Here is a 27,588-nt window from a genome sequence, read left to right on the forward strand (position 1 = left end):
CTCTCTCTACCACTCCATTTACCCCACCCCTCCATTTACCCCTCTCTCTACCACTCCATTTACCCCCTCTCTACCACTCCATTTACCCCTCTCTCTACCACTCCATTTACCCTCTCTCTACCACTCCATTTACCCCTCTCTCTACCACTTCATTTACCCCTCTCTCTACCGCTCCATTTACCCCTCTCTCTACCGCTCCATTTACCCCTCTCTCTACCGCTCCATTTACCCCTCTCTCTACCACTCCATTTACCCCTCTCTCTACCACTCCATTTACCCCTCTCTCTACCGCTCCATTTACCCCTCTCTCTACCGCTCCATTTACCCTCTACCACTCCATTTACCCCTCTCTCTACCACTCCATTTACCCCTCTCTCTACCACTCCATTTACCCCTACCCCTCCATTTACCCCTCTCTACCACTCCATTTACCCCTACCACTCCATTTACCCTCTCTCTACCCCTCCATTTACCCCTACCCCTCCATTTACCCCTCTCTACCACTCCATTTACCCCTACCACTCCATTTACCCCTCTCTCTACCACTCCATTTACCCCTACCACTCCATTTACCCCTCTCTCTACCACTCCATTTACCCCTACCACTCCATTTACCCCTCTCTCTACCACTCCATTTACCCCTACCACTCCATTTACCCCTCTCTCTACCACTCCATTTACCCCTCTCTCTACCACTCCATTTACCCCTCTCTCTACCACTCCATTTACCCCTCTCTCTACCACTCCATTTACCCCTCTCTCTACCACTCCATTTACCCCTCTCTCTACCACTCCATTTACCCTCTCTCTACCACTCCATTTACCCCTCTCTCTACATTTACCCCTCTCTCTACATTTACCCCCTCTCTCTACATTTACCCCTCTCTCACATTTACCCCTCTCTCTACCACTCCGTTTACCCCTCTCTCTACCGCTCCGTTTACCCCTCTCTCTACCGCTCCGTTTACCCCTCTCTCTACCGCTCCGTTTACCCCTCTCTCTACCGCTCCGTTTACCCCTCTCTACCGCTCCGTTTACCCCTCTCTCTACCGCTCCGTTTACCCCTCTCTCTACCGCTCCATTTACCCCTGTCTCTACCACTCCATTTACCCCTCTCTCTCCATTTACCCCTCTCTCTACCACTCCGTTTACCCCTCTCTCTACCACTCCGTTTACCCCGCTCTCTACCACTCCGTTTACCCCTCTCTCTACCACTCCGTTTACCCCTACCACTCCGTTTACCCCTCTCTCCATTTACCCCTCTCTACCACTCCGTTTACCCCTCTCTCTACCACTCCGTTTACCCTCTCTCTACCACTCCATTTACCCCTACCCCTCCATTTACCCCTCTCTACCACTCCATTTACCCCTACCACTCCATTTACCCCTCTCTCTACCACTCCATTTCCCCTACCACTCCATTTACCCCTCTCTCTACCACTCCATTTACCCCTCTCTCTACCGTTCCATTTACCCCTCTCTCTACCGCTCCATTTACCCCTACCGCTCCATTTACCCCTACCGCTCCATTTACCCTACCCCTCCATTTACCCCTACCCTCCATTTACCCCTACCCTCCATTTACCCCTCTCTCTACCACTCCATTTACCCCCTCTCTCTACCACTCCATTTACCCCTCTCTCTACCACTCCATTTACCCCTCTCTCTACCACTCCATTTACCCCTCTCTCTACCACTCCATTTACCCCTCTCTCTACATTTACCCCTCTCTCTACATTTACCCCTCTCTCTACATTTACCCCTCTCTCCATTTACCCCTCTCTCTACCACTCCATTTACCCCTCTCTCTACCACTCCATTTACCCCTCTCTACCGCTCCGTTTACCCCTCTCTCTACCACTCCGTTTACCCCTCTCTCTACCACTCCATTTACCCCTCTATCTACCACTCCGTTTACCCCTCTATCTACCACTCCGTTTACCCCTCTCTACCGCTCCGTTTACCCCTCTCTACTGCTCCGTTTACCCCTCTCTCTACCGCTCCGTTTACCCCTCTCTCTACCGCTCCGTTTACCCCTCTCTCTACCGCTCCATTTACCCCTCTCTCTACCACTCCATTTACCCCTTTCTCTCCATTTACCCCTCTCTCTACCACTCCATTTACCCCTCTCTCTACCACTCCGTTTACCCCTCTCTCTACCACTCCGTTTACCCCGCTCTCTACCACTCCGTTTACCCCTCTCTCTACCACTCCGTTTACCCCTACCACTCCGTTTACCCCTCTCTCTACCACTCCGTTTACCCCTACCACTCCGTTTACCCCTCTCTCTACCACTCCGTTTACCCCTCTCTCTCCATTTACCCCTCTCTCTACCACTCCGTTTACCCCTCTCTCTACCGCTCCGTTTGCCCCTCTCTCTGTCGCTCCGTTTACCCTCTCTCTACCACTCCATTTACCCCTCTCTCTACCACTCCATTTACCCTCTCTCTACCACTCCATTTACCCCTCTCTCTACCACTCCATTTACCCTCTCTCTACCACTCCATTTACCCTCTCTCTACCACTACATTTACCCCTACCCCTCCATTTACCCCTCTCTCTACCACTCCATTTACCCCTCTCTCTACCGCTCCATTTACCCCTCTCTCTACCCTCCATTTACCCCACCCCTCCATTTACCCCTCTCTCTACCACTCCATTTACCCCTACCCCTCCATTTACCCCCTACCCCTCCATTTACCCCTCTCTCTACCACTCCATTTACCCCTCTCTCTACCACTCCATTTACCCCTCTCTCTACCACTCCATTTACCCCTCTCTCTACCACTTCATTTACCCCTCTCTCTACCGCTCCATTTACCCCTCTCTCTACCACTCCATTTACCCCTCTCTCTACCACTCCATTTACCCCTACCCCTCCATTTACCCCTCTCTCTACCACTCCATTTACCCCTCTCTCTACCACTCCATTTACCCCTCTCTCTACCACTCCATTTACCCCTCTCTCTACCGCTCCATTTACCCCTCTCTCTACCGCTCCATTTACCCCTCTCTACCGCTCCATTTACCCCTCTCTCTACCGCTCCATTTACCCCTCTCTCTACCGCTCTATTTACCCCTCTCTCTACCACTCCATTTACCCCTCTCTCTACCACTCCATTTACCCCTCTCTCTACCACTCCATTTACCCCTCTCTCTACCACTCCATTTACCCCTCTCTCTACCGCTCCATTTACCCCTACCACTACATTTACCCCTCTCTCTACCACTCCATTTACCCCTCTCTCTACCACTCCATTTAACCTCTCTCTACCACTCCATTTACCCCTCTCTCTACCACTCCATTTACCCCTCTCTCTACCACTCCATTTACCCCTACCCCTCCATTTACCCCTCTCTACCACTCCATTTACCCCTACCACTCCATTTACCCCTCTCTCTACCCCTCCATTTACCCCTACCCCTCCATTTACCCCTCTCTACCACTCCATTTACCCCTACCACTCCATTTACCCCTCTCTCTACCACTCCATTTACCCCTACCACTCCATTTACCCCTCTCTCTACCACTCCATTTACCCCTCTCTCTACCGTTCCATTTACCCCTCTCTCTACCGCTCCATTTACCCCTACCGCTCCATTTACCCCTACCCTCCATTTACCCCTCTCTCTACCACTCCATTTACCCCTCTCTCTACCACTCCATTTACCCTCTCTCTACCACCCATTTACCCTCTCTCTACCACTCCATTTACCCCTCTCTCTACCACTCCATTTACCCCTCTCTCTACCACTCCATTTACCCCTACCCCTCCATTTACCCCTCTCTACCACTCCATTTACCCCTACCACTCCATTTACCCCTCTCTCTACCCCTCCATTTACCCCTACCCTCCATTTACCCCTCTCTACCACTCCATTTACCCCTACCACTCCATTTCCCCTCTCTCTACCACTCCATTTACCCCTACCACTCCATTTACCCCTCTCTCTACCACTCCATTTACCCCTCTCTCTACCGTTCCATTTACCCCTCTCTCTACCGCTCCATTTACCCCCTACCGCTCCATTTACCCCTACCCCTCCATTTACCCCTCTCTCTACCTCTCCATTTACCCCTCTCTCTACCACTCCATTTACCCCTCTCTCTACCACTCCATTTACCCCTCTCTCTACCACTCCATTTACCCCTCTCTCTACCACTCCATTTACCCCTCTCTCTACATTTACCCCTCTCTCTACATTTACCCCTCTCTCCATTTACCCCTCTCTCTACATTTACCCCTCTCTCTACATTTACCCCTCTCTCTACCGCTCCGTTTACCCCTCTCTCTACCGCTCCGTTTACCCCTCTCTCGCTCCGTTTACCCCTCTCTCTGCCCTCCGTTTACCCCTCTCTCCCCGCTCCGTTTGCCCCTCTCTACCGCTCCGTTTACCCTCTCTCTACCGCTCCGTTTCCCCTCTCTCTACCGCTCCGTTTACCCCTCTCTCTACCGCTCCATTTCCCCTCTCTCCGCTCAGTTTACCCCTCTCTCCATTTACCCCTCTCTCTCCATTTACCCCTCTCTCTCCCCCGTTTACCCCTCTCTCTACCACTCCGTTTACCCCGCTCTCTACCACTCCGTTTACCCCTCTCTCTACCACTCCGTTTACCCCTACCACTCCGTTTACCCCTCTCTCTACCACTCCGTTTACCCCTCTCTCTCCATTTACCCCTCTCTCTACCACTCCGTTTACCCCTCTCTCTACCACTCCGTTTACCCCTCTCTCTACCACTCCGTTTACCCCTCTCTCTACCACTCCGTTTACCCCTCTCTCTACCACTCCATTTACCCCTACCACTCCATTTACCCCTCTCTCTACCCCTCCATTTACCCCTACCCTCCATTTACCCCTCTCTACCACTCCATTTACCCCTACCACTCCATTTACCCCTCTCTCTACCACTCCATTTACCCCTACCACTCCATTTACCCTCTCTCTACCACTCCATTTACCCCTCTCTCTACCGTTCCATTTACCCCTCTCTCTACCGCTCCATTTACCCCTACCGCTCCATTTACCCCTACCCCTCCATTTACCCCTCTCTCTACCACTCCATTTACCCCTCTCTCTACCACTCCATTTACCCCTCTCTCTACCACTCCATTTACCCCTCTCTCTACCACTCCATTTACCCCTCTCTCTACCACTCCATTTACCCCTCTCTACCACTCCATTTACCCCTACCCTCCATTTACCCCTCTCTACCACTCCATTTACCCCTACCACTCCATTTACCCCTCTCTCTACCCCTCCATTTACCCCTACCCTCCATTTACCCCTCTCTACCACTCCATTTACCCCTACCACTCCATTTGCCCTCTCTCTACCACTCCATTTACCCCTACCACTCCATTTACCCCTCTCTCTACCACTCCATTTACCCTCTCTCTACCGTTCCATTTACCCCCTCTCTCTACCGCTCCATTTACCCCTACCGCTCCATTTACCCCTACCCTCCATTTACCCCTCTCTCTACCTCTCCATTTACCCTCTCTCTACCACTCCATTTACCCCTCTCTCTACCACTCCATTTACCCCTCTCTCTACCACTCCATTTACCCTCTCTCTACATTTACCCCTCTCTCTACATTTACCCCTCTCTCCATTTACCCCTCTCTCTACATTTCCCCTCTCTCTACATTTACCCCTCTCTCTACCGCTCCGTTTACCCCTCTCTCTACTGCTCCATTTACCCCTCTCTCTACCGCTCCGTTTACCCCTCTCTCTACCGCTCCGTTTACCCCTCTCTCTACCGCTCCGTTTACCCCTCTCTACCGCTCCGTTTACCCCTCTCTACCGCTCCGTTTACCCCTCTCTCTACCGCTCCGTTTACCCCTCTCTCTACCGCTCCGTTTACCCCTCTCTCTACCGCTCCGTTTACCCCTCTCTCTCCGTTTACCCCTCTCTCTCCATTTACCCCTCTCTCTACCACTCCGTTTACCCCTCTCTCTACCACTCCGTTTACCCCTCTCTCTACCACTCCGTTTACCCGCTCTCTACCACTCCGTTTACCCCTCTCTCTACCACTCCGTTTACCCCTACCACTCCGTTTACCCTCTCTCTACCACTCCGTTTACCCTCTCTCTCCATTTACCCCTCTCTCTACCACTCCGTTTACCCTCTCTCTACCACTCCGTTTACCCCTCTCTCTACCACTCCGTTTACCCCTCTCTCTACCCTCCGCTTACCCCTCTCTCTACCACTCCATTTACCCCTCTCTCTCCATTTACCCCTCTCTCCCATTTACCCCTCTCTCTACCACTCCGTTTACCCTCTCTCTACCACTCCGTTTACCCTCTCTCTACCACTCCGTTTCCCGCTCTCTACCACTCCGTTTACCCTCTCTCTACCACTCCGTTTACCCCTACCACTCCGTTTACCCCTCTCTCTACCACTCCGTTTACCCCTCTCTCCATTTACCCCTCTCTCTACCACTCCGTTTACCCCTCTCTCTACCACTCCAGTTTACCCTCTCTCTACCACTCCGTTTACCCCTCTCTCTACCACTCATTTACCCCTCTCTCTCCATTTACCCCTCTCTCTCCATTTACCCTCTCTCTACCATTCCGTTTACCCCTCTCTCTACCGCTCCATTTACCCTCTCTCTACCGCTCCCATTTACCCCTCTCTCTACCACTCCGTTTACCCCTCTCTCTACCACTCCATTTACCCCTCTCTCTACCGCTCCATTTCCCCCTCTCTACCACTCCGTTTACCCCTCTCTCTACCGCTCCGTTTACCCCTCTCTCTACCGCTCCGTTTACCCCTCTCTCTACCACTCCATTTACCCCTCTCTCTACCACTCCGTTTACCCCTCTCTCTACCACTCCGTTTACCCCTCTCTCTACCGCTCCGTTTACCCCTCTCTACCGCTCCGTTTACCCCTCTCTCTACCGCTCCGTTTACCCCTCTCTCTACCGCTCCATTTACCCCTCTCTCTACCGCTCCATTACCCCTCTCTCCATTTACCCCTCTCTCTCCCATTTACCCCTCTCTCTACCACTCCGTTTACCCCTCTCTCTACCACTCCATTTACCCCGCTCTCTACCACTCCGTTTACCCCTCTCTCTACCACTCCGTTTACCCTCTCTCTACCACTCCGTTTACCCTCTCTCTACCACTCCATTTACCCCCTCTCTCTCCATTTACTCCTCTCTCTCCATTTACCCTCTCTCTACCATTCCGTTTACCCTCTCTCTACCGCTCCATTTACCCCTCTCTCTACCGCTCCATTTACCCCTCTCTCTACCACTCCGTTTACCCCTCTCTCTACCACTCCATTTACCCCTCTCTCTCCATTTACCCCTCTCTCTCTATTTACCCCTCTCTCTACCACTCCGTTTACCCTCTCTCTACCGCTCCATTTACCCCTCTCTCTACCACTCCATTTACCCCTCTCTACCGCTCCATTTGCCCCTCTCTCTACACTCCATTTACCCCTCTCTCTACCGCTCCATTTACCCCTCTCTCCGCTCCATTTACCCCTCTCTCTACCACTCCATTTACCCCTCTCTCTCCATTTACCCCTCTCTCTACCACTCCATTTACCCCTCTCTCTACCACTCCGTTTACCCCTCTCTCTACCACTCCGTTTACCCCCCTCTCTACCGCTCCATTTACCCCTCTCTCTACCACTCCATTTACCCCTCTCTCTACCACTCCATTTACCCTCTCTCTACCACTCCATTTACCCCTCTCTCTACCACTCCGTTACCCCCCCTCTCTACCGCTCCATTTACCCCTCTCTCTACCACTCCATTTACCCCTCTCTACCACTCCATTTACCCCTCTCTACCGCTCCATTTACCCGCTCTCTACCACTCCATTTACCCCTCTCTCTACCACTCCATTTACCCCTACCACTCCATTTACCCTCTCTCTCACCACTCCATTTACCCCTCTCTCTACCACTCCATTTACCCCTCTCTCTACCCCTCCATTTACCCTCTCTCTACCACTCCGTTTACCCCTCTCTCTACCACTCCATTTACCCCTCTCTCTCATTTACCCTCTCTCTCCATTTACCCCTCTCTCTACCATTCCATTTCCCCTCTCTCTACCGCTCCATTTACCCCTCTCTACCGCTCCATTTACCCCTCTCTCTACCGCTCCATTTACCCCTCTCTCTACCGCTCCATTTACCCTCTCTCTACCACTCCATTTACCCCTCTCTCTACCACTCCATTTACCCCTCTCTCCATTTACCCTCTCTCTCCATTTACCCCTCTCTCTACCACTCCGTTTACCCCTCTCTCTACCGCTCCATTTACCCCTCTCTCTACCACTCCATTTACCCCTCTCTACCGCTCCATTTACCCCCTCTCTACCGCTCCATTTACCCCTCTCTACCGCTCCATTTACCCTCTCTCTACCGCTCCATTTACCCCTCTCTCTACCGCTCCATTTACCCCTCTCTCTACCGCTCCATTTACCCCTCTCTCTACCGCTCCATTTACCCCTCTCTCTACCGCTCCATTTACCCCTCTCTCTACCGCTCCATTTACCCCTCTCTCTACCACTCCATTTACCTCTCTCTCTCCATTTACCCCTCTCTCTACCACTCCATTTACCCCTCTCTCTACCACTCCATTTACCCCTCTCTCTACCGCTCCATTTACCCCTCTCTACCACTCCATTTACCCCTCTCTCTACCACTCCGTTTACCCCTACCACTCCGTTTACCCCTCTCTCTACCACTCCATTTACCCCTCTCTCTCCATTTACCCCTCTCTCTCCATTTACCCCTCTCTCTACCACTCCGTTTACCCCTCTCTCTACCGCTCCATTTACCCCTCTCTCTACCACTCCGTTTACCCCTCTCTACCGCTCCGTTTACCCCTCTCTCACCGCTCCGTTTACCCCTCTCTCTACCGCTCCGTTTACCCCTCTCTCTACCGCTCCATTTACCCCTCTCTCTACCGCTCCATTTACCCCTCTCTCTACCGCTCCATTTACCCCTCTCTCTACCGCTCCATTTACCCCTCTCTCTACCGCTCCATTTACCCCTCTCTCTACCGCTCCATTTACCCCTCTCTCTCCATTTACCCCTCTCTCTACCACTCCATTTACCCCTCTCTCTACCGCTCCGTTTACCCCTCTCTCTACCACTCCGTTTACCCGCTCTCTACCACTCCGTTTACCCCTCTCTCTACCACTCCGTTTACCCCTACCATCCATTTACCCCTCTCTCTACCACTCCATTTACCCCCTCTCTCATTTACCCCTCTCTCTACCACTCCGTTTACCCCTCTCTCTACCACTCCGTTTACCCCTCTCTCTACCACTCCGTTTACCCCTCTCTCTCCGTTTACCCCTCTCTCTCCATTTACCCCTCTCTCTACCACTCCATTTACCCCTCTCTCTCCATTTACCCCTCTCTCTACCACTCCATTTACCCCTCTCTCTACCACTACCTGTTTGTGTTGTTCAGTCTCCCTCTGTGATCCTGTAATATTTCCACAGAGACGAAGAACCATCAACCAGATCTGATAGCTTGGAGAAATGCAACAAGCACACACACACACACGTTGTATTTTGGAAGCCAGTCTGCCTACATTAAACAGTTTCTGATGGACCCTGGACAGAAATAGTGCACGGTATAGGGTACTAGGGATGTAGTGGTACTCTGGGTCTGTATCATAAAGTGTTTTTCCCAGTAGGAGTGCTGACCTAGGATGCATTTTAATGGACAAGGGGGACCTAATGCTACATCAGCACTTCTACTCTGACGTGCTTTATGACCACTGCCCCTTCTGGTGCGTTTTTTTTTTTCCATCCAGGATTTACCTCTGTGATTTTTTTTTACCTAAAAAGGCTCAGACTACGCGGCCCGGCACCCCACTGGGTTATGTCTCCGGAGGTCTTATTCTCGCTTGGGGCCGAAGCCAGACCAACTGGTATTTTTCAGCTGTCATTTACATAACAATGGCTAACTGTGAACGTTAACGACACCTTCTCACAGAGCGACTGTTTGGATTGTTGCTTGTTGATTCTGCTCTTCACCAGTCATCACTGTCAGCCCCCCAAGCTAACACCATTTCTCTAGTACAACATAATGGCTGTATACACTAGTGCGGCGCTGGCGTTACGGTGGACGGGCGGCGCTGGCGTTACGGTGGACGGGCGGCGCCGGCGTTAGCAGTGGACGGGCGGCGATGGCGCCTCTGATCCTGTGTGGTTTGATTTTAGTGACGATGACGTGTTTTTGAGTTAATCTCTCTGGTTAATTTGATTTCTATTCAGTGACTGGTCGTCGCGTGGGGTTGTTGACTGGTCGTCGCGTGGGGTTGTTGACTGGTCGTCGCGTGGGGTTGTTGACTGGTCGTCGCGTGGGGTTGTTGATTTGCGTTCCAGAGAGCTACTACTCTATAGACCAGAGAGCATGGAGCTGTACTGTAGCTACATGTTGTTACTACTCTATAGACCAGAGAGCATGGAGCTGTACTGTAGCTACATGTTGTTACTACTCTATAGACCAGAGAGCATGGAGCTGTACTGTAGCTACATGTTGTTACTACTCTATAGACCGGAGAGCATGGAGCTGTACTGTAGCTACATGTTGTTACTACTCTATAGACCGGAGAGCATGGAGCTGTACTGTAGCTACATGTTGTTACTACTCTATAGACCAGAGAGCATGGAGCTGTACTGTAGCTACATGTTGTTACTACTCTATAGACCGGAGAGCATGGAGCTGTACTGTAGCTACATGTTGTTACTACTCTATAGACCAGAGAGCATGGAGCTGTACTGTAGCTACATGTTGTTACTACTCTATAGACCGGAGAGCATGGAGCTGTACTGTAGCTACATGTTGTTACTACTCTATAGACCAGAGAGCATGGAGCTGTACTGTAGCTACATGTTGTTACTACTCTATAGACCGGAGAGCATGGAGCTGTACTGTAGCTACATGTTGTTACTACTCTATAGACCGGAGAGCATGGAGCTGTACTGTAGCTACATGTTGTTACTACTCTATAGACCAGAGAGCATGGAGCTGTACTGTAGCTACATGTTGTTACTACTCTATAGACCGGAGAGCATGGAGCTGTACTGTAGCTACATGTTGTTACTACTCTATAGACCAGAGAGCATGGAGCTGTACTGTAGCTACATGTTGTTACTACTCTATAGACCAGAGAGCATGGAGCTGTACTGTAGCTACATGTTGTTACTACTCTATAGACCAGAGAGCATGGAGCTGTACTGTAGCTACATGTTGTTACTACTCTATAGACCAGAGAGCATGGAGCTGTACTGTAGCTACATGTTGTTACTACTCTATAGACCAGAGAGCATGGAGCTGTACTGTAGCTACATGTTGTTACTACTCTATAGACCAGAGAGCATGGAGCTGTACTGTAGCTACATGTTGTTACTACTCTATAGACCAGAGAGCATGGAGCTGTACTGTAGCTACATGTTGTTACTACTCTATAGACCAGAGAGCATGGAGCTGTACTGTAGCTACATGTTGTTACTACTCTATAGACCAGAGAGCATGGAGCTGTACTGTAGCTACATGTTGTTACTACTCTATAGACCAGAGAGCATGGAGCTGTACTGTAGCTACATGTTGTTACTACTCTATAGACCAGAGAGCATGGAGCTGTACTGTAGCTACATGTTGGAATTGTTTAAAGACTACAATACTAGGAAATGTAATATCCTCTATCTCTGGAGTGAAGAAGACTACGCAGGAACATTCAGTCTGCAGCTGTTTAAATACGGTTAGCCCAGTAAACTCGACCGAGGAAGAGGTACAATTTGCTCTCAACCCTATAGATACCTTTTAACCTCTATGGGCTGGACGCTTGCGTCCCTCCTACTCAACAGCCAGTGGAATCCCGTGGCGCGTTATTCAAATACCTCAAAAATGCAAAAACTTCGATTTTTCAAACATATGACTATTTTACACCATTTTAAAGACAAGACTCTCGTTAATCTAACCACACTGTCCGATTTCAAAAAGGCTTTACAACGAAAGCAAAACATTAGATTATGTCAGCAGAGTACCCAGCCAGAAATAATCAGACACCCATTTTTCAAGCTAGCATATAATGTCACATAAACCCAAACCACAGCTAAATGCAGCACTAACCTTTGATGATCTTCATCAGATGACAACCCTAGGACATTATGTTATACAATACATGCATGTTTTGTTCAATCAAGTTCATATTTATATCAAAAACCAGCTTTTTACATTAGCATGTGACTAGCATGTGACTAGCATTCCCACCGAACACTGCCGGTGAATTTACTAAATTACTCACGATAAACGTTCACAAAAAGCATAACAATTATTTTAAGAATTATAGATACAGAACTCCTCTATGCACTCGATATGTCCGATTTTAAAATAGCTTTTCGGTGAAAGCACATTTTGCAATATTCTCAGTAGATAGCCCGGCATCACAGGGCTAGCTATTTAGACACCCAGAAAGTTTAGCACTCACCAAAGTCAGATTTACTATAAGAAAAATGTTATTACCTTTGCTGTCTTCGTCAGAATGCACTCCCAGGACTTCTACTTCAATAACAAATGTTGGTGTGGTCCCAAATAATCCATTGTTATATCCAAACAGCGGCGTTTTGTTCGTGCGTTCAAGACACTATCCGAAAGGGTAAATAAGGGTGACGAGCATGGCGCAATTCGTGACAAAAAAATTCTAAATATTCCATTAGCGTACTTCGAAGCATGTCAACCGCTGTTTAAAATCAATTTTTATGCCATTTTTGTCATAAAAAAGCGATAATATTCCGACCGGGAATCTGCGTTTAGGTAAACAGACGAAAGAATAAAGCATGGGGTCGACTCGGGCACGCGCCTAAGCCCATAGTACTCTGATCGGCCACTTGCCAAACGCGATAGTGTGTTTCAGCCAGAGGCTGCCTCGATATCGTTCAGCTTTTTCCCGGGTTCTGAGAGCCTATGGGAGCCGTAGGAAGTGTCACGTTATAGCAGAGATCCTCAGACTTCAATAAAAAGAGCCAAGATAAACAACAACTTGTCAGACAGGCCACTTCCTGCATGGAATCTTCTCAGGTTTTGGCCTGCCATATGAGTTCTGTTATACTCACAGACACCATTCAAACAGTTTTAGAAACTTTAGGGTGTTTTCTATCCAAAGCCAATAATTATATGCATATTCTAGTTACTGGGCAGGAGTAGTAACCAGATTAAATCGGGTACGTTTTTTATCCGGCCGTGTCAATACTGCCCCCTATCCCCAACAGGTTAAAGTATCTATTCTAGTAACCTTGACCATGGTACTTTGAAAAGATCTATTCTGAAGAACATTTCCCTATCCAACGACCATTGATACGTCTGGAAGATCCATTCTAACAGACACGAGACTTTCTGTCGAATTACTCCCTAGACGGACCGGCGATTTCAACAGACAACAAAGGCATACAATCGTTAATATATTAACTCCGCAATAAAAGAAACATCCCTTTTTCAGGACTCTGTCTTTCAAAGATAATTCGTAAAAATCCAAATAACTTCCCAGATCTTCATTGTAAAGTGTTTAAACACCGTTTCCCATGCTTGTTCAATGAACCATAAACAATTAATGAACATACACCTGTGGAACGGTCGTTAAGACACTAGCAGCTTACAGACGGTAGGCAATTAAGGTCACAGTTATGAAAACTTAGGACACTAAAGAGGCCTTTCTACTGACTGAAAAACACCAAAAGAAAGATGCCCAGGGTCCCTGCTTATCTGCGTGAACGTGCCTTAGGCATGCTGCAAGGAGGCATGAGGACTGCAGATGTGGCCAGGGCAATAAATTGCAATGTCCGTACCGTGAGACGCCTAAGACAGCGCTACAGGGAGACAGGACGGACAGCTGATCGTCCTCGCAGTGGCAGACCACGTGAAACAACACCTGCACAGGATCTGTACAGCTGAACATCACACCTGTGGGACAGGTACAGGATGGCAACAACAACTGCCCGAGTTACACCAGGAGCGCACAATCCCTCCATCTGTGCTCAGACTGTCCGCAATAGGCTGAGAGAGGCTGGACTGAGGGCTTGTAGGCCTGTTGTAAGGCAGGTCCTCACCAGACACCACCGGCAACAACAACGTCGCCTATGGGCACAAACCCACCGTCGCTGAACCAGACAGGACTGGCAAAAAGTGCTCTTCACTGATGAGTCACAGTTTTGTCTCACCAGGGGTGATGGTTGGATTCGTGTTTATCATTGAAGGAATGAGCGTTACACCGAGACCTGTACTCTGGAGCGGGATCGATTTGGAGGTGGAGGGGCATCATCGGACTGAGCTTGTTGTCATTGCAGGCAATCTCAACGCTGTGCGTTACAGGGAAGACATCCTCCTCCCTCATGTGGTACCCTTCCTGCAGGCTCATCCTGACATGACCCTCCAGCAAGACAATGCCACCAGTCATACTGCTTGTTCTGTGCGTGATTTCCTGCAATCCAGGAATGTCAGTGTTCTGCCATGGCCAGTGAAGAGCCCGGATCTCAAACCCATTGAGCACGTCTGGGACCTGTTGGATCGGAGGGTGAGGGCTAGGGCCATTCCCTCCAGAAATATCCAGGAACTTGCAGGTGCCTTGGTGGAAGAGTGGGGTAACATCTCACAGCAAGAACTGGCAAATCTGGTGCAGTCCATGAGGGGGACATGCACTGCAGTTCTTAATGCAGCTGGTGGCCACACCAGATACTGACTTACTTTTGATTTTGACCCCCCCTTTATTCAGGGACACATTATTCAATTTCTGTTAGTCACATGTCTGTGGAACTTGTTCAGTTTATGTCTCAGTTGTTGAATCTTGTTATGTTCATACAATTATTTACACATGTTAAGTTTGCTGAAAATAAACACAGTTGACAGCGAGAGGACGTTTCATTTTTTTGCTGAGTTTTTTACAATTCATTTCGAATGAGCGGCCGTTCACGTGCAAAGTATTAGCATTTCCATGGGCATAGTTATCAGCTGTGTAGTGAAGTCCTTTGTCTTTTCTCCCGCTCTTTCTTACATGCCCCTCCCTTTCCATCATATTGGTGTAGTCCACTAGGGACTTTTTATTGCAGTAAGTAGTAATCAATGTGTAACCTATTCTGTTTGTGTATGTAATTCTGTGTGGTTAGTTAGTTATACAAATTGGCTTAAATTATATATTTACTATCGCTGATTCATAATTTATGCTAGGGTTTGTGCAGATATCCAAGGGTTTTGTGACATTCAGAAAGGGACTGATAGAAGAACAATTAAGGAATGACTGAAATGTGATTTATATCTTTAGAGTTAATTCAGAAAACGGGTACTCACTAAGCAAACTTTTCCCGTGGTTCCCCAAAATTGCTGTTGAGTTAATTGTTACATGTGTAATTTAATCATCGTAATAATTTAAACATTTAATCGATTTGATAAAACCATCGTCATCACATTTAGCATAGCCAAGACACGACATCGTCAATGCCTACTACTCAGTCGATGCTTACCGCTCAGTCGACGCTTACCGCTCAGTCGATGCTTACCGCTCAGTCGATGCTTACCGCTCAGTCGAAGCCTACGGCTGACTCAGTCGATGCTTACCGCTCAGTCAATGCTTACCGCTCAGTCGAAGCCTACGGCTGACTCAGTCGATGCTTACCGCTCAGTCGACGCTTACCGCTCAGTCGACGCTTACCGCTCAGTCGACGCTTACCGCTCAGTCGACGCCTACCGCTCAGTCGACGCCTACCGCTCAGTCGACGCCTACCGCTCAGTCGACGCTTACCGCTCAGTCGACGCTAATGTGACCAGTGTTTTACTACGGTAATGGCCAGGGTTTACGACGGTAATGTGACCAGGGTTTACTACGGTAATGTGACCAGGGTTTACTACGGTAATGTGACCAGGGTTTACTACGGTAATGACCAGTGTTTACTACGGTAATGGCCAGTGTTTTACTACGGTAATGACCAGTGTTTACTACGGTAATGACCAGGGTTTACTACGGTAATGACCAGTGTTTTACTACGGTAATGACCAGGGTTTACTATGGTAATGACCAGTGTTTTACTACGGTAATGACCAGGGTTTACTACGGTAATGACCAGTGTTTTACTACGGTAATGACCAGTGTTTACTACGGTAATGTGACCAGTGTTTACTACGGTAATGTGACCAGGGTTTACTACGGTAATGTGACCAGGGTTTACTACGGTAATGACCAGGGTTTACTACGGTAATGGCCAGGGTTTACTACGGTTATGACCAGTGTTTACTACGGTTATGACCAGTGTTTTACTACGGTAATGACCAGTGTTTTACTACGGTAATGACCAGTGTTTACTACGGTAATGTGACCATGGTTTACTACGGTAATGTGACCAGGGTTTACTACGGTAATGTGACCAGGGTTTACTACGGTAATGTGACCAGGGTTTACTCCGGTAATGACCAGGGTTTACTCCGGTAATGACCAGGGTTTACTACGGTAATGACCAGTGTTTACTACGGTAATGACCAGTGTTTACTACGGTAATGTGACCAGTGTTTACTACGGTAATGTGACCAGTGTTTACTACGGTAATGACCAGTGTTTACTACGGTAATGACCAGTGTTTACTACGGTAATGACCAGTGTTTACTACGGGATGTGACCAGGGTTTACGACGGTAATGTGACCTGGGTTTACGACGGTAATGTGACCTGGGTTTACGACGGTAATGTGACCTGGGTTTACGACGGTAATGTGACCAGGGTTTACGACGGTAATGTGACCAGGGTTTACGACGGTAATGTGACCAGGGTTTACGACGGTAATGTGACCAGGGTTTACGACGGTAATGTGACCAGGGTTTACGACGGTAATGTGACCAGGGTTTTGGTTTTATGCGTGAACAACCTACAACGTTTGAGTTTCTGGGGTCATGAGTAGTTGACTTCCTGTCAGAATGAAATGCTTCCTACTGTGTTTTTAATGTAGTTTAATGTAGTTTCGTCATGTATGTGGTGGGTTTGTGGTCCTGCAGGTTGACCCTGGAGCAGAAGGAGTTGTGTCGAAGCAGACTGAAGCTGCTTTGTTACCTGGATCGCCTGGCCACCTACGAGGTAAGACCGCGAACTGCAGCTTGTTCAAAAAGTTGGCTTGTGAAATGGACCTGAGACTCTCCTCCCTGGACCCTACCAGAATAAATATTGTTTGTGAAATATGGAGACCAGGTCCGAATGGACCCGGAGACAACCAGACTCGACCCGAGTGAGGGAAGCAACAGAAAATATATATATTCATGCATGAACCGATGGAGAGAGGAATGGGGCTGGTAGGAGGAGGAGGGGCCTGGCAGGAGGAGGAGGGGCCTGCTGTGTGGGAGAGAGGAATGGGGCTGGTAGGAGGAGGAGGGGCCTGCTGTGTGGGAGAGAGGAATGGGGCTGGTAGGAGGAGGAGGGGCCTGCTGTGTGGGAGAGAGGAATGGGGCTGGCAGGAGGAGGAGGGGCCTGCTGTGTGGGAGAGGAATGGGGCTGGTAGGAGGAGGAGGGGCCTGCTGTGGCAGGCCTGCTGTGTGGGAGAGAGGAATGGGGCTGGTAGGAGGAGGAGGGGCCTGCTGTGTGGGAGAGAGGGAATGGGGCTGGTAGGAGGAGGAGGGGCCTGCTGTGTGGGAGAGAGGAATGGGGCTGGTAGGAGGAGGAGGGGCCTGCTGTGTGGGAGAGAGGATTGGGGCTGGCAGGAGGAGGAGGGGCCTGCTGTGTGGGAGAGGAATGGGGCTGGTAGGAGGAGGAGGGGCCTGCTGTGTGGGAGAGAGGAATGGGGCTGGTAGGTGGAGGAGGGGCCTGCTGTGTGGGAGAGAGGAATGGGGCTGGTCGGAGATGGGCTGGTCGGAGGAGGGGCATGTTGTGTGGGAGAGAGGAATGGGGCTGGTCGGAGGAGGGGCATGTTGTGTGGGAGAGAGGAATAGGGCTGGTAGGAGGAGGAGGGGCCTGGCAGGAGGAGGAGGGGCCTGCTGTGTGGGAGAGAGGAATGGGGCTGGTCGGAGGAGGAGGGGTCTGGCAGGAGGAGGAGGGGCCTGCTGTGTGGGAGAGAGGAATGGGGCTGGCAGGAGGAGGAGCCTGCTGTGTGGGAGAGAGGAATGGGGCTGGTAGGAGGAGGAGGGGCCTGCTGTGTGGGAGAGAGGAATGGGGCTGGCAGGAGAAGGAGGGGCCTGCTGTGGGGAGAGAGGAATGGGGCTGGCAGGAGGAGGAGGGGCCTGGCGCTGTGTGGAGAGAGGAATGGGGCTGGTAGGAGGGAGGGGCCTGTGTGTGGGGAGAGGATGGGGCTGGTAGGAGGAGGGAGCTGGCAGGAGGAGGAGGGGCCTGCTGTGTGGGAGAGAGGAATGGGGCTGGTAGGAGGAGGAGGGGCCTGCTGTGTGGGAGAGAGGATTGGGGCTGGCAGGAGGAGGGGGGCCTGCATGGGCTAGGAGGAGGGGCCTGCTGTGTGGGAGAGAGGAATGGGGCTGGTAGGGAGGAGGGGCCTGTTGTGTGGGAGAGAGGAATGGGGCTGGTAGGAGGAGGAGGGGCCTGCTGTGTGGGAGAGAGGAATGGGGCTGGTAGGAGGAGGAGGGGCCTGCTGTGTGGGAGAGAGGATTGGGGCTGGCAGGAGGAGGAGGGGCCTGCTGTGTGGGAGAGGAATGGGGCTGGTAGGAGGAGGAGGGGCCTGCTGTGTGGGAGAGAGGAATGGGGCTGGTAGGTGGAGGAGGGGCCTGCTGTGTGGGAGAGAGGAATGGGGCTGGTCGGAGGAGGGGCATGTTGTGTGGGAGAGAGGAATGGGGCTGGTCGGAGGAGGGGCATGTTGTGTGGGAGAGAGGAATAGGGCTGGTAGGAGGAGGAGGGGCCTGGCAGGAGGAGGAGGGGCCTGCTGTGTGGGAGAGAGGATTGGGGCTGGTCGGAGGAGGAGGGGTCTGGCAGGAGGAGGAGGGGCCTGCTGTGTGGGAGAGAGGATTGGGGCTGGTCGGGGCAGGAGGAGGAGGGGCCTGCTGTGTGGGAGAGAGGAATGGGGCTGGTAGGAGGAGGAGGGGCCTGCTGTGTTGGAGAGAGGAATGGGGCTGGTAGGAGGAGGAGGGGCCTGCTGTGTGGGAGAGAGGAATGGGGTTGGCAGGAGGAGGAGGGGCCTGCTGTGTGGGAGAGAGGAATGGGGCTGGCAGGAGGAGGAGGGGCCTGCTGTGTGGGAGAGAGGAATGGGGCTGGCAGGAGGAGGAGGGGCCTGCTGTGTGGGAGAGAGGAATGGGGCTGGCAGGTGGAGGAGGGGCCTGCTGTGTGGGAGAGAGGAATGGGGCTGGCAGGAGGAGGAGGAGCCTGCTGTGTGGGAGAGAGGAATGGGGCTGGCAGGAGGCGGAGGAGCCTGCTGTGTGGGAGAGAGGAATGGGGCTGGTAGGAGGAGGAGGGGCCTGCTGTGTGGGAGAGAGGAATGGGGCTGGCAGGTGGAGGAGGGGCCTGCTGTGTGGGAGAGAGGAATGGGGCTGGCAGGAGGAGGGGCCTGCTGTGTGGGAGAGAGGAATGGGGCTGGCAGGAGGAGGAGGGGCCTGCTGTGTGGGAGAGAGGAATGGGGCTGGCAGGTGGAGGAGGGGCTTGCTGTGTGGGAGAGAGGAATGGGGCTGGCAGGAGGAGGAGGGGCCTGCTGTGTGGGAGAGAGGAATGGGGCTGGCAAGAGGAGGAGGGGCCTGCTGTGTGGGAGAGAGGAATGGGGCTGGCAGGAGGAGGAGGGGCCTGCTGTGTGGGAGAGAGGAATGGGGCTAGCTGCTGCCACACACACTATATGATACATTTATTAAACATAAGAATGAGTGTGAGTTTTTGTCTCAACCCGGCTCATGGGAAGTGACAAAGACTTCTTATAGGACCAGGTCACAAATAATAATATAATAATAATCAATCATTTTGATCTTTATTTAACCATCTTACATATAAAAAAGTATTTGTTCATCAAAAATTGTGAGTAACTGTGAGTAACTGATGAGAAGGGTGTGCTTGAAAGGATGCACATAACTCTGCAATGTTGGCTTGTATTGGAGAGAGTCTCAGTCTTAAATCGTTTTCCACACACAGTCTGTGCCTGTATTTAATTTTCATGCTAGTGAGGGCCGAGAATCCACTCTCACATAGGGACATGGTTGCAAAGGGCATCAGTGTCTTAACAGCGCGATTTGCCAAGGCAGGATACTCTGAGCGCAGCCCTATCCAGAAATCTGGCAGTGGCTTCTGATTTTAAATTCCATTTCCACAGAACCGCTTGTTGCAATTTCGATGAGTCTCTCTTGTTCAGATATCAGTAAGTGGACTGGAGGCAGGGCATGAAAGGGATAACGAATCCAGTTGTTTGTGTCGTCCGTTTCGGGGAAAGTACCTGCGTAATTGTGCACCCAGCTCACTCAGGTGCTTCGCTATGTCACATTTGACGTTGTCCGTAAGCTTGAGTTCATTTGCACACAACAAAATCATACAATGATGGAAAGATCTGTGTGTTGTCCTTGTTAATGCAGACAGAGAAGAGCTCCAACTTCTTAATCATAGCCTCAATTTTGTCCCGCACATTGAATATAGTTGCGGAGAGTCCCTGTAATCCTAGATTCAGATCATTCAGGTGAGAAAAAACATCACCCAGATAGGCCAGTCATGTGAGAGACTCGTCATCATGCAAACGGTCAGACAAGTGAAAACGATGGTCAGTAAAGAAAACTTTAAACTCGTCTCTCAATTAAAAGAAAACGTGTCAATACTTTGCCCCTTGATTTGTCCAGGTGGGAAAGGGCAGTGTGGAGTGCGATTGCCTCATCTGTGGAGTTGGGGCGGTATGCAAATTGGAGTGGGTCTAGGGTTTCTGGGATAATGGCCTTCATCCCTCTCAACCATAGATTTTTTTTAAATTCCTCATCAACCCACGGGGATTTAACCGTTTTTTAAAATTCCTCATCAATCCACGAGGATTTAACCGTTTTTTAAAATTCCTCATCAACCCACAAGGATTTAACCGTTTTTTAAAATTCCTCATCAATCCACGAGGATTTAACCGTTTTTTAAAATTCCTCATCAATCCACGAGGATTTAACCGTTTTTTTTAATTCCTCATCAACCCACGAGGATTTAACTGTTTTTTTTAAATTCCTCATCAATCCACGGGGATTTAACCGTTTTTTTTAAACAGTCATTTTGTTAATGGGGGAATGAACCTGCAGCCATATTACTTCAACAGTATTTAACATGAGATCGTCTCTAATCTTTACAGGAATGTGGTTCTGAATATAGACCGCAACACCTCCACCGTTGGCATTCCTGTATTTTCTGTAGATGTTATAATCATGTATTACTACCACTGTATCATCAAAGGTATTATCAAAGTGAGTTTCAGAATATGAATGTCATCTGTTACTAGCAAGTTATTAATTTAATGAACCTTGTTTCTTAAGCTTCATATGTTAATTCGGGCTATTTTTAACACTTTACTGGGATGCTTGTTTTAATAGCGTTGTTAAGGTCTGCTCTATACCAAGTTAACAAACCTGTTCCCCATTTAGTAGTGTGGTGGATGGGACTAAAAGCTCTCTGTAACCCAGTGGGTCCGTCTCCTCTATACCACCTGGTAGTGTGGTGGATGGGACTACCAGCTCTCTGTAACCTAGAGGACAACCAGTGGGTCCATCTCCTCTATACCACCCACCTGGTAGTGTGGTGGATGGGACTACCAGCTCTCTGTAACCCAGTGGGCCCATCTCCTCTATACCACCTGGTAGTGTGGTGGATGGGACTACCAGCTCTCTGTAACCTAGAGGACAACCAGTGGGTCCATCTCCTCTATACCACCTGGTAGTGTGGTGGATGGGACTACCAGCTCTCTGTAACCCCAGTGGGTCCGTCTCCTCTATACCACCCTGGTAGTGTGGTGGATGGGACTACCAGCTCTCTGTAACCTAGAGGGAAACCAGTGGGTCCATCTCCTCTATACCACCCACCTGGTAGTGTGGTGGATGGGACTACCAGCTCTCTGTAACCTAGAGGACAACCAGTGGGTCCGTCTCCTCTATACCACCCACCTGGTAGTATGGTGGATGGGACTACCAGCTCTCTGTAACCTAGAGGACAACCAGTGGGTCCATCTCCTCTATACCACCTGGTAGTGTGGTGGATGGGACTACCAGCTCTCTGTAACCTAGAGGACAACCAGTGGGTCCATCTCCTCTATACCACCTGGTAGTGTGGTGGATGGGACTACCAGCTCTCTGTAACCTAGAGGACAACCAGTGGGTCCGTCTCCTCTATACCACCCACCTGGTAGTATGGTGGATGGGACTACCAGCTCTCTGTAACCTGGAGGACAACCAGTGGGTCCGTCTCCTCTATACCACCCACCTGGTAGTGTGGTGGATGGGACTACCAGCTCTCTGTAACCTAGAGGACAACCAGTGGGTCCATCTCCTCTATACCACCTGGTAGTGTGGTGGATGGGACGACCAGCTCTCTGTAACCTAGAGGACAACCAGTGGGTCCATCTCCTCTATACCACCTGGTAGTGTGGTGGATGGGACTACCAGCTCTCTGTAACCTAGAGGACAACCAGTGGGTCCGTCTCCTCTATACCACCTGGTAGTGTGGTGGATGGGACTACCAGCTCTCTGTAACCTAGAGGGCAAACAGTGGGTCCGTCTCCTCTATACTACCCAACCTGGTAGTGTGGTGGATGGGACTACCAGCTCCCTGTAACCTAGAGGACAACCAGTGGGTCCGTCTCCTCTATACCACCCACCTGGTACTGTGGTGGATGGGACTACCAGCTCCCTGTAACCTAGAGGACAACCAGTGGGTCCATCTCCTCTATACCACCTGGTAGTGTGGTGGATGGGACTACCAGCTCTCTGTAACCTAGAGGACAACCAGTGGGTCCATCTCCTCTATACCACCTGGTAGTGTGGTGGATGGGACTACCAGCTCTCTGTAACCTAGAGGGCAACCAGTGGGTCCATCGCCTCTATACCACCTGGTAGTGTGGTGGATGGGACTACCAGCTCTCTGTAACCTAGAGGACAACCAGTGGGTCCATCTCCTCTATACCACCTGGTAGTGTGGTGGATGGGACTACCAGCTCTCTGTAACCTAGAGGGCAACCAGTGGGTCTGTCTCCTCTATACCACCCACCTGGTAGTGTGGTGGATGGGACTACCAGCTCTCTGTAACCTAGAGGGCAACCAGTGGGTCCATCTCCTCTATACCACCTGGTAGTGTGGTGGATGGGACTACCAGCTCTCTGTAACCTAGAGGACAACCAGTGGGTCCATCTCCTCTATACCACCTGGTAGTGTGGTGGATGGGACTACCAGCTCTCTGTAACCTAGAGGGCAACCAGTGGGTCCATCTCCTCTATACCACCTGGTAGTGTGGTGGATGGGACTACCAGCTCTCTGTAACCTAGAGGACAACCAGTGGGTCCGTCTCCTCTATACCACCTGGTAGTGTGGTGGATGGGACTACCAGCTCTCTGTAACCTGGAGGACAACCAGTGGGTCCATCTCCTCTATACCACCTGGTAGTGTGGTGGATGGGACTACCAGCTCTCTGTAACCTAGAGGGCAACCAGTGGGTCCATCTCCTCTATACCACCTGGTAGTGTGGTGGATGGGACTACCAGCTCTCTGTAACCTAGAGGACAACCAGTGGGTCCGTCTCCTCTATACCACCCACCTGGTAGTCTGGTGGATGGGACTACCAGCTCTCTGTAACCTAGAGGACAACCAGTGGGTCCATCTCCTCTATACCACCTGGTAGTGTGGTGGATGGGACTACCAGCTCTCTGTAACCTAGAGGACAACCAGTGGGTCCATCTCCTCTATACCACCTGGTAGTGTGGTGGATGGGACTACCAGCTCTCTGTAACCTAGAGGACAACCAGTGGGTCCGTCTCCTCTATACCCCCCACCTGGTAGTGTGGTGGATGGGACTACCAGCTCTCTGTAACCTAGAGGACAACCAGTGGGTCCATCTCCTCTATACCACCTGGTAGTGTGGTGGATGGGACTACCAGCTCTCTGTAACCTAGAGGACAACCAGTGGGTCCATCTCCTCTATACCACCTGGTAGTGTGGTGGATGGGACTACCAGCTCTCTGTAACCTAGAGGACAACCAGTGGGTCTGTCTCCTCTATACCACCTGGTAGTGTGGTGGATGGGACTACCAGCTCTCTGTAACCTAGAGGACAACCAGTGGGTCCATCTCCTCTATACCACCTGGTAGTGTGGTGGATGGGACTACCAGCTCTCTGTAACCTAGAGGACAACCAGTGGGTCCATCTCCTCTATACCACCTGGTAGTGTGGTGGATGGGACTACCAGCTCTCTGTAACCTAGAGGGCAACCAGTGGGTCCATCTCCTCTATAGCACCCACCTGGTAGTGTGGTGGATGGGACTACCAGCTCTCTGTAACCTAGAGGGCAACCAGTGGGTCCATCTCCTCTATACCACCCACCTGGTAGTGTGGTGGATGGGACTACCAGCTCTCTGTAACCTAGAGGACAACCAGGGGGTCCATCTCCTCTATACCACCCACCTGGTAGTGTGGTGGATGGGACTACCAGCTCTCTGTAACCTAGAGGGCAACCAGTGGGTCCATCTCCTCTATACCACCTGGTAGTGTGGTGGATGGGACTACCAGCTCTCTGTAACCTAGAGGACAACCAGTGGGTCTGTCTCCTCTATACCACCTGGTAGTGTGGTGGATGGGACTACCAGCTCTCTGTAACCTAGAGGACAACCAGTGGGTCTGTCTCCTCTATACCACCTGGTAGTGTGGTGGATGGGACTACCAGCTCTCTGTAACCTAGAGGACAACCAGTGGGTCTGTCTCCTCTATACCACCCACCTGGTAGTGTGGTGGATGGGACTACCAGCTCTCTGTAACCTAGAGGACAACCAGTGGGTCCATCTCCTCTATACCACCTGGTAGTGTGGTGGATGGGACTACCAGCTCTCTGTAACCTAGAGGGCAACCAGTGGGTCCATCTCCTCTATACCACCCACCTGGTAGTGTGGTGGATGGGACTACCAGCTCTCTGTAACCTATAGGACAACCAGTGGGTCTGTCTCCTCTATACCACCTGGTAGTGTGGTGGATGGGACTACCAGCTCTCTGTAACCTAGAGGACAACCAGTGGGTCCATCTCCTCTATACCACCCACCTGGTAGTGTGGTGGATGGGACTACCAGCTCTCTGTAACCTAGAGGGCAACCAGTGGGTCTGTCTCCTCTATACCACCTGGTAGTGTGGTGGATGGGACTACCAGCTCTCTGTAACCTAGAGGACAACCAGTGGGTCCGTCTCCTCTATACCACCCACCTGGTAGTGTGGTGGATGGGACTACCAGCTCTCTGTAACCTAGAGGACAACCAGTGGGTCCATCTCCTCTATACCACCTGGTAGTGTGGTGGATGGGACTACCAGCTCTCTGTAACCTATAGGACAACCAGTGGGTCTGTCTCCTCTATACCACCTGGTAGTGTGGTGGATGGGACTACCAGCTCTCTGTAACCTATAGGACAACCAGTGGGTCCATCTCCTCTATACCACCTGGTAGTGTGGTGGATGGGACTACCAGCTCTCTGTAACCTAGAGGACAACCAGTGGGTCTGTCTCCTCTATACCACCTGGTAGTGTGGTGGATGGGACTACCAGCTCTCTGTAACCTAGAGGACAACCAGTGGGTCCATCTCCTCTATACCACCTGGTAGTGTGGTGGATGGGACTACCAGCTCTCTGTAACCTGGAGGACAACCAGTGGGTCCATCTCCTCTATACCACCTGGTAGTGTGGTGGATGGGACTACCAGCTCTCTGTAACCTGGAGGACAACCAGTGGGTCCGTCTCCTCTATACCACCTGGTAGTGTGGTGGATGGGACTACCAGCTCTCTGTAACCTGGAGGACAACCAGTGGGTCCATCTCCTCTATACCACCCACCTGGTAGTGTGGTGGATGGGACTACCAGCTCTCTGTAACCTAGAGGACAACCAGTGGGTCCGTCTCCTCTATACCACCTGGTATTGTGGTGGATGGGACTACCAGCTCTCTGTAACCTAGAGGACAACCAGTGGGTCCATCTCCTCTATACCACCTGGTAGTGTGGTGGATGGGACTACCAGCTCTCTGTAACCTGGAGGACAACCAGTGGGTCCATCTCCTCTATACCACCACTGGTAGTGTGGTGGATGGGACTACCAGCTCTCTGTAACCTGGAGGACAACCAGTGGGTCCGTCTCCTCTATACCACCTGGTAGTGTGGTGGATGGGACTACCAGCTCTCTGTAACCTAGAGGACAACCAGTGGGTCCATCTCCTCTATACCACCTGGTAGTGTGGTGGATGGGACTACCAGCTCTCTGTAGCCTAGAGGGCAACCAGTGGGTCCATCTCCTCTATACCACCCACCTGGTAGTGTGGTGGATGGGACTACCAGCTCTCTGTAACCTAGAGGACAACCAGTGGGTCCATCTCCTCTATACCACCCACTGGTAGTGTGGTGGATGGGACTACCAGCTCTCTGTAACCTGGAGGACAACCAGTGGGTCCATCTCCTCTATACCACCTGGTAGTGTGGTGGATGGGACTACCAGCTCTCTGTAACCTGGAGGACAACCAGTGGGTCCATCTCCTCTATACCACCTGGTAGTGTGGTGGATGGGACTACCAGCTCTCTGTAGCCTAGAGGGCAACCAGTGGGTCTATCTCCTCTATACCAGCCACCTGGTAGTGTGGTGGATGGGACTACCAGCTCTCTGTAACCTAGAGGACAACCAGTGGGTCCATCTCCTCTATATCAGGTTTCTTGTAGGATGTTTGTATTTCTCTGAAGTCTGATAACCTCTGACCTTGTATATTCCAGGACGAGACAGTAAAAGCTTTGTGGTCCATAGTGTTTATTTCTGTGGTTTATGCTCAGACCTGTTGTCTCTATCTCCTCCCTCTCTCCCCCGTTCATCCTCTACCTCCTCCCCCTCTCTCCCCCGTTCGTCCTCTACCTCCTCCCCCTCTCTCCCCCTGTTCATCCTCTACCTCCTCCCTCTCTCCCCCGTTCGTCCTCTACCTCCCCCTCTCTCCCCCGTTCGTCCTCTACCTCCCCCTCTCTCCCCCGTTCGTCCTCTACCTCCCCCCTCTCTCCCCGTTCGTCCTCTACCTCCCCCTCTCTCCCCGTTCGTCCTCTACCTCCCCCTCTCTCCCCGTTCGTCCTCTACCTCCCCCCTCTCTCCCCCGTTCGTCCTCTACCTCCCCCTCTCTCCCCGTTCGTCCTCCACCTCTCTCTCCCCGTTCGTCCTCCCCCTCTCTCCCCGTTCGTCCTCCCCTCTCTCCCCCGTTCTACCTCCCCCTCCCCTCTCTCCCCCCGTTCTACCTCCCCTCTCTCCCCGTTCGTCCTCCCCCTCTCTCCCCGTTCGTCCTCCCCGTTCGTCCTCTACCTCCCCCTCTCTCCCCGTTCGTCCTCCCCCTCTCGCCCCGTTCGTCCTCCCCTCTCTCCCCGTTCTACCTCCCCTCTCTCCCCGTTCTACCTCCCCCTCCCTCCCCTCCTCCCCTTCTACCTCCCCTCTCTCCCCGTTCCCTCCCCCTCTCT

General features: G+C 51.3%; 1 protein-coding gene across 1 annotated transcript in view; it reads left to right on the forward strand.

Annotated features, from left to right (window-relative positions):
• nbas (NBAS subunit of NRZ tethering complex) overlaps positions 1-27,588 on the forward strand; it is a 307,080-nt gene that overhangs the window by 54,144 nt on the left and 225,348 nt on the right. Inside the window, exon 19 of the mRNA XM_045721215.1 lies at positions 17,008-17,086. Coding sequence (XP_045577171.1) covers positions 17,008-17,086 — 79 coding nt within the window. The remainder of the gene's footprint in view (positions 1-17,007; positions 17,087-27,588) is intronic.

Source organism: Salmo salar, chromosome ssa06, assembly GCF_905237065.1.
Source record: "Salmo salar chromosome ssa06, Ssal_v3.1, whole genome shotgun sequence".
NCBI classification, from domain to species: Eukaryota; Metazoa; Chordata; class Actinopteri; order Salmoniformes; family Salmonidae; genus Salmo; species Salmo salar.